General features: G+C 44.6%; 1 protein-coding gene across 3 annotated transcripts; it reads right to left on the bottom strand.

Annotated features, from left to right (window-relative positions):
* Nucleotides 1-1,050: 1,050 nt before the first annotated feature.
* LOC118358947 (mucin-17) lies at nt 1,051-7,365 on the bottom strand. 3 transcript variants are annotated; one of them, XM_035736984.2, is made up of 3 exons: nt 7,232-7,365; nt 3,822-6,903; nt 1,051-3,207 (listed from the first exon to the last, which is right to left on the bottom strand). In XM_035736984.2, exon 3 carries the CDS (start codon nt 2,640-2,642, stop codon nt 1,353-1,355), a length of 1,290 nt encoding a protein of 429 aa, XP_035592877.1. In that variant the 5' UTR covers nt 2,643-3,207; nt 3,822-6,903; nt 7,232-7,365; the 3' UTR covers nt 1,051-1,352. The 3 variants fall into 3 exon arrangements, with proteins under 3 accessions (XP_035592877.1, XP_035592878.1, XP_035592879.1); XM_035736985.2 differs by having other exon boundaries at nt 3,826-6,903; XM_035736986.2 differs by lacking the exons at nt 3,822-6,903; nt 7,232-7,365 and adding an exon at nt 3,312-3,524.
* Nucleotides 7,366-8,285: the final 920 nt, after the last annotated feature.

The following is an 8,285-nucleotide window of genomic DNA, read 5'->3' as shown; positions in this document are numbered from 1 at the left end:
CCCTTACTCAACACATCTCTCTCCCTCCCTCCCTCTCTCTCACACTCTCTACCTCTCTCCTTCTCTCTCTCTAAACACACATTATTCTCTGTCAGATTATCCTATTCAGCAGAGCAGGGACATCAAAGCATTTATTTGACAGAGTTACAGATTTGTTTCTCTTCTATTTCCTCTGATTCTGTTGTACGCACCCCCCTCCCCCAACCCCCACACACACACTTACTCCCCTTCCTGAAAAAATAGTTGAAGAAGGTTAAGGGGTGTAGTGGCCAGGATAAAATGTTATATTTACCAAGGATCAATCTTACTAAGAGCGGTTGTTGTGTCTTTAAGTTTAATTTGTGATCACATCAGAGGGGATCTTTATGACTGAGTTGTTTGCCTGAACAACTGTTTTTGATCTCTGCTGTTTTCTCTGCTAGACGTTTGCAACAGATGCAACTTCAGCAAAAACAGACCAGTAAAACGGAAGACCTGTGTGTCATCACAACACCCGCTCTTTACTGCAGGTCACATAATTGAACTGTGCTCTGATCATAAAGATAGGGAAAGGGCACAACCTAGTGGCCATAATCGGCAACACATATTTTATTTTATTTAACCTGGCAAGTCAGTTAAGAACAAATTCTTATTTACAATGACAGCCTACACCAGCCAAACTCGGACGATGCTGGGCCAATTGTGCACCACCCTATGGGACTCCCAATCACAGCCGGGTGGTGATACAGCCTGGATTCAAATCAGGGTGTCTGTAGTGACGCCTCAAGCACTGAGATGCAGTGCCTTAGACCGCTGCGCCACTCGGGAGCTCCATATCAAGTAAACAAAGGCAATGGGACAATTGGGACAAATCCTAACTTCCACTGAAGTTGAATACTCACTTAGTCATGCATTGATGTCAATGGGAGACTAAGTGAAAATTTGTCTCAGTGGAAGTTCAGATTTGCACCTATGAATTGAGTGCTATTGATTTAAGCAGTTCCAAAATTCAAGTGCATTCGAAGACCGCAAATTGTTAAGCAAAGAGTATTAATATTCTGTCACGTTCAACACCTTCATTCTAGAACATGCACATCTAGAACTTTATTAAACAAAACATTTTTAAGACAAAACAGCATACAAAATACCAAGGGTAAAACTTATGACCATACACACAACCACTTCTATCTTCCCTGAGTTATGTTGACAGAGCACACAATCACAGATACATACAATGTCAAAGGCCTTTTCAGTAGTACAAACATATTTGTAACTTTTACATTATCACATAGAAAAACTTTTTATGGAAAACTCTTCTATTTTTAAACTGTTAGACAGAATGCCGCTCCTCCATTCTTCTTACCTCTTTCACTCTAATTTGATTTATTTCCATTCCCTTCTCCCCTCTCCATTTCTTTTTCATTTTCCCCCTCTCCTCTTTCCCCTCCTGTCTTTTCTGGGTTTGATTTTGAAAGTGAAGGAGGAGCCATCCTCTCTTGTCCCTCCTCCACTCCCTCATCAATGTACAGCAGAGGCTCCTTCTCCTCCCATTTCTCTGCCTCCTTGCTCCCAGCCACTCCTACTCCCCCATCAGGCCCACCCCTCTCTCCCTCAGTCTCGTTGGCTATGAATGTGCTCAGTACCACATCCGTTCCAGCCCCCTCTCTCTTGTTGTCCTCTGGGCTCCCTCCCTCCTCCCCACCCTCATCCTCCTCCCTGTCCCCACCCCCTAGCTTCACTGGCCCTGCCCAGGCGTCTTCCTCCGCTCCTTTCTTCCGCTTGGAACTCTTCCCGTTCCGGAAGCTGGACACAAAGTGCTCGGTGCGGCTCTGCCTCTTTCGTCTGATGACCAGACATACACAGTAGACCACGCCCGTGAATATAACCCCGATCAGAAGAGCGACGATGATGACCCATAACAAGCTGGGCTGACCTGTCTCCACTCTGACCCCAGCCACCGTAGAGTCTGGATCTGTGGAGGTGTGGGTGGTAGTGGGGGTCGTGGCATGGCCAGGGGCGGCATTGACCGATGGGGAGGTGGGTGCAGTGGTAAGTCCCTCTGTGTGACAGACAGTAATCTCTGAGGCAGGTGTAAGTTCAGGTGTGTAAGTGGAGTCCTCCGTCAGACGAGGGGTGGTGTGGAGGGGCCAGACTGGGATAACAGAAGTCAGGTGGTCCTGGGAAGTGGTTGGGAGATAAGAGGCGGTTGTAAGGACGTCTTGGGAGAGGGTGGGTTTAGGGCCAGGTGGAGTGGTCGTATCTATAGGCCCTTCAGTGGTCACTGGGGAAGGTGTCATCGTCTCAGCCTCTGAAGTAGTAGTTGGTGCATCAGATGTGGACTCCTGAACGTTGATGATCTCAGGGTTTGTTATTACCATAGTGATGGCATCGGTGGTAGGTCCTGAAACAGAAGTTACTTTCGGAGTAGCAGTTACCGGGGTGATAATTTCAGGGTCAGGCTGTGCCCTAGTGATGACCACAGGAACAGACGTTGTCTCTATGGTGGCCTCCGTTGTAGAGGCTGCCATCGTGACTTCCTCATTAATAGGTGCTGCCATCGTGACATTCTCAGGTACAGTGACAGTGACATTATCTTGAGCAGGGAGACTGGGCAGAGAGAGGGAGAGGAGCAGAGCCCCAAGCATCAGCCGTATCCGCTCCATACTGGGCAAGAAGTGAGAGGGGTCACAGAGGTCAACTGTCCCTAAAGGGTTTTGCTGATCTCTCAGATTACGTTTGTCTTCCTCTTTCTGAGGTGCATCAGCGACAGTGTTGTGGCTTGAAAGATATTGGAGGTTTGTTTTACAAGTCTAGAGCAGAAAAATGTACACCCTAGAAAAGAAAAGCGGTATCCGTCTATCAGGTACCGGGGTCCTTGGTCTGACTACGATCGTCAGGCTTTGATCTTCACTGCTCTCGGAATTCCGCTTTCTTTCAGGCCTTGCCTTTGTTAAATAATCTAAGGTTTGACTGAGTGTTAGGCATATGAAGTGCTCTTACATAGTCAAACTTTTGTTCTCTTGCTGTCTCTCCTGGTTGCTGGGCTTGTTGTTCACTAGGGTGTCCTTGGGTGCAAATAGACCGGAAAGACACAGCCCTTCTCTTCCTCTCTCACACTTCAGCTTTCCTCCTCCCCTGCACTTCACTCTACTTTTCTGTATATCAGCTGTCTATTTCAAGGGTAGCGTGAGAGATGGCAGCGACGGTGAACTAAAAAAAGCATGAGACCTATAGAGAAAAGGACAGATTGAAGGGTAAAGGAAGATATGGAAGAAGGAATGTAGAGGTTATTTTATGCGTACATTGCCACATGTACTGTAGAATATGTTTACCTCCTCACAGCATCCACTGTCTGAACCGCTGTAGATGTAAAATCCTTGCTTAGTACACACCTAAAAAATTAAGGAAGTTACCAACACTACTTTTTGTTGTTTATTCTTGTCCACGATGTCACCATCCATTTGACTGTTACTTATAATAGAAATGGGGGGGGAGAATCTAAATGAGTGTCTAAAAGCAAGTTGGCCTGTCTTAAAAAGACAGTGATAAAAGATGAAGACTTAAAGACCAATTGATAAAAATAACATATTTAAAGAAAATGGCCCCTAAAAATGTATTTTAAAAGAATTATGAAGAGATACATTAGGAGGACCATCTTACTAAAAGAGCGTGTCAGTAAATTTAACACAAGCCTACGAAAGTATTTTGATTGTATTTTTGAAACATCTCTCTCCCTCCTTTTTCTTGCCTCTTCACACAGTTAATCGGATCAGTGTCTGTTTAGATCAGACATATATCAATGTGTGCCATTTGATTTTTAAAAAATTACAAATCGTACTTACCCACATGTTGCATGGAGAAAACGATTGGATTGGAATTGTGAATCCACCTTAAAGGCACATGCTTTAACTCCTGTACTGTGTGAATGACATCTCGTGCACTAGTACATGTCCAAAACACCTTTCTCTCGCTCGCTCGCTCCCTCCTGTTCACTCCCTTCTTTCTCTCCCCCTCCCTTTCTCTTCCCCTCAGAGTATCAAATTCTTTGTAAAACAGTTTTGTTAACTGCAAAAGAGGTGGGGTTGGAGAGATGCCAAATAACTTAAGAGTAGCTTCATTTTGTTTATTGCGTCATGTGCTTATTTTCTCGAGGAAAAATGAGAAGTTGGTCCTACAAAGAGAAGGTGTGTGTGTTGAAATGTTTGAGCCACAGAGTGTGTTTGCACGCCTACACACAGGCCTACTTGGATGTGTGTTTGTTTGACGGTGTGTGTGTGTGTGTGCGTGTGTGTGGGGAGCAGGCAGTCAAAGGGCGTAGGTTGTCAAAACATGAGAATTCAAAGTAGAGAGAGTATGATGATAAATTCCATTTGATTATGTAATTAAAAAATACATCTCATGTCTTGGGACGTTATATGTCAAACTTCAGCTGGTTAGGTGTTAAATTCTACAAGGGTGTATTTTCTACTGTATTAAACATTACAGTTATACATTATTGATCAAATGGCCGGATCCACTATCAATTGTGAGGTAGACCTATAGTCGATTCCTGATAAGTTACCATGTTCACAGGCACACCAATATTCCATCACTATTTGGGATATTAGCATCATATCCCGTTTACAATAACCCAAATAAGCTTGTGTCCCGGTTATGAGAAACCCAGTTAAAATGCCTGGGATATGCTGATCGTAGACGGCATACCGTGTTTTATTGTTTATTGTTTACTCCATGTTCTCTGGCTGTGTTGTTGTCTGTTCACACTGCTATGCTTTATCTTGGCCGGGTCGCAGTTGTAAATGAGAACTTGCTCTCAACTAGCCAACCTGGTTAAATAAAGGTCAAATAAAAAATAAATACAATTATTTGACTAGCTCCTAATAACAGTGCATGTACGGTATTAGGAGTCAACCGTATTTGTGTCCGTGTGTTTGTAGAAATGGCACCTATATCCTCGTTGCTGTCTGACACACGATGATGATGTGTCTCTAACGGGTCTGAATTGTCTTGAAATGGAAACTCTCTTATCAAGTGTTATTTCCAGTTAGACATGTTGTTCTAAACTCTCTCTCTCTGTCCTCTTCTTTGTCTCTGTTCAGACCCAGGCTTAATCTATCTTTCAGTAGACTTATGTAGATCTTATACTTTTGTTACAGCCAATAAACATACAGATTACCAATTCATTTTGGAAATGTTTAAACTCGGTCAGGATTACAGTGTTCAAATCTGCCATGGAATTGGTAAAATAATTCTAGTAATTCTAGGGAAATTGTAGGACTGTAGTACAAAAAAAACAGAATCATACGCAGGTCTCCAACAACGTTTGGTCTGTAGTTTCTTCTGGTATCGCTCTTCCATTTGCATACCAGAAATCAGTGATGTCCTCCAGTGTCACTTTGGGTTGAGTCCACAGGTTGTCACACTCTACCCCTTTCTGCCTCCCCTGCTCCCTCCTCCCCCTCTCCTTCCCCCTCTCTCTCCCTCTCTCCCTCCGTTTATGGTCGGGTCCCATGGTGGAGCCGTTGGTGTACCAGAATTCGACCCTTTCCTCCACCGATGACATCTGGTCAACCCACAGGTTCTCCAGATCCACCCCTGACACCTCCTCTCCTCCTCTCCTCACTCTCTTTTCCCTCTCTCTCTGGACTGACAAACGCACCCACAGGAAGACAGTGAGCCCAAGGAAGACAGAAGCAGTCAATCCCAGAGCACACAGAACAATGAAACAGACCAGTCTAGTAGAGCCAGGAAGCAACGATAGGGACCTTTCGTCTGCCTCTCCGCACTCGGGGCGATCATGCACAGTGTTTTCAGTTGTGTTGTTCAGCCTATTGTTATAACCTGAGATGGTGTGGTTGTGTCTGAATGAATGAGTTTTCTTCTTCAAAAGTACTGTGGTGTTACGATTATTAGAGGTTGTGGTATTACTGTATGAACGTGTGTCTGTGTAGTTGTCTGTGTCATTATCTGTAAACGTGTTTGCATTGGCATCTGGAGTTGTCCTATTGTCAGCATGGGGGATTGAAACTGTGGCTGTGGTGTGGTCCTGGTCGTCCATAGACTGGCTTGTGTCGTCAGGTTGTGTTTTGTAGCCGGTAGCCCTGTAAGTCACAGTCATGTGCTCATACAAACCAGGATGTGTGACTGGGTACGTAGGTGAAAACGTTGTTGTTGTTGTGAAGCTGTTGGCCTTACTTTGTTTACCCCTGTTCAAACCTGTCACTCTACTAGTTGGGGTGTTTGTGAAGAAGTCTCTCTGTGTTGTGTAGTAATCTCCTGATGCAATATCTAGTCCTTGTGTAGCAGCGTGCTGGTCTGCTGCTTGTGACCTGTCTAAGTGTGGCTTTGCTAGCCTGGAGTCATTAATGGTGTCAGCAGCCCATGTCTCTATGGAATTTGGTGTGCTCCGTTCTCTGGCTGTTTCAGTGGTGCTGCTGTCATGATACTCAGTCCCTTCCTCCCCGGGGAGAGAGGTGGTGCTGGGGTGGTCAGTTGTGGGTGAGACTTTGTGTCTGCTGAAGGGAAGAGTCTCATGGTGATTGTGGCTCTCTGTTTCCCTCCTCAAGTCTCCTGCAGTTGTGTGCCTGTTGTTCTTCTGTACGGCTGTGGTGGCGTAAGTGGCAGTTCCTGTTCTGAGAATGCCTCTTCCTTGAGTCGTTCTGCCTGATTTGTTGACAGCTGCTAAGCTAGCGCTTTTCTTCACTTGTGTGTTGAACATGCCACTAGTCCTACCAGGGTGGTTTTCAGTTGTGGAGAGTGGAAGTATACGGGGGTCTGATGTTGTAGTGCTGATACTAAGGTCTAGAGCTGTTGTTGTTGTTTCTGTGGCGCTTGGTGAAGCCGCAGTGGTAGAATGGAAGACAAGAGTGGCGAGGAGGTGAGGAAGGCACATGGTGAGGGAAATCAGAGTCAATCTCATCATGTCTGTGTGCGAGAAAGAGAGGGGCAGAGAAAGATAGGAATAGTGGGGTGGAGAGAAGAGTAAATAGAGAGAGGGAGAGAGGAAGAGAATGAGAAATAAAGAGGGAGAGAAAACGAGAGAGAGACAGAGGCATCCAGTTAATCAGATGACTTTTTGCTTGTAATACTGTGGCACACTTTTGAACACTGCCATTGCTTCCCATTGTCACTCAGTAAGTTGTCAGTTATCAATGAAAAAGTTGTACATCTAGTGGGTTTCACGCAATTGGAGACCAACTCTGCTCAACATGGATAATAATATATATGCAAATAAACAGAAAAGTACACATACCTAATTGTCCAGCTTTCTCATCTCACTGCCTCTTCCCCTTTACTCTTGATTTCCTCTTCTGCAGCAACACTCGTCATAGCACCCTGCCCTATGGCCCCATGGGATACCTCGAACCAGAAGCCACCCATTCGAAGTTGACATGAGGAAACGGTCCGTTTGATTACCATGCCAACAGAGCCATAAGGTGCAAGTTGGAGGGTGAGGCAGGATGTGGTATGATGATGTGGTATGACATGGCCCTGCCTCCATCCTCCATTGCTCAGTCCCCTCAGACGGCAGTTTGGAATAAAAACATGATCTACACCCCGCTTCCTGTTGACTCATTTCACACGTTACAGATTCAGTGTTAAGCGGACGTTTGGTGAGAAAAATGACAGATAGCATTCAAGTCTGTAATGATCGTTTTTGCCATTGAGGTCAACAGGGATGTCAAACACTTTACTCATAATGTAATTATTCATAATGCCTGCTTGACTAAAAAATTATCCAGTGCAGATTAGGGGAATTTTGTTAAATTCTGTAAAATAATTTTCCGTAGATGATGAATTTGATGAACATACGTGTACAGGATGTGTAAATTACATTGTTTGAACAAACAGTAAAAAAAACAAAAAGGTTCCCTCTAAAGCTCTGTCGATCACGTCCTTTTACCTTTTCCCTACTCCCTTTCATATCTTTCTTATTTTCTATCATTTCAACTCTCCTACTCTCCCTCTATTTTTTTTGTACCTCCTGTATCCGCTGTGTCCGTATTTAATTTGGGGATTAGCTGAGATTACCAACCTGAGATTGACCTAATCTGTACGAGTCACTGACACTGAGGGTGTGCGAGGGATGGCTTATCACACACATGCACTGGCTCTGTGCACCGGGTGAAGGACAATCGTAATAACCCATCAAGTCACACAGACAGTGAACAAAGGACAACCGTAATAACCCATCAAGTCACACAGACAGTGAAGAAAGGACAACCGTAATAACCCATCAAGTCACACAGACAGTGAAGAAAGGACAACCGTAATAACCCATCAAGTCACACAGACAGTGAAGAAAG

This window comes from Oncorhynchus keta, chromosome 26 (assembly GCF_023373465.1).
Source record: "Oncorhynchus keta strain PuntledgeMale-10-30-2019 chromosome 26, Oket_V2, whole genome shotgun sequence".
NCBI lineage: Eukaryota > Metazoa > Chordata > Actinopteri > Salmoniformes > Salmonidae > Oncorhynchus > Oncorhynchus keta.
The sequence above is the reverse complement of the archived record's forward strand: the minus strand, read 5'-3'. Positions and strand labels throughout refer to the sequence as shown.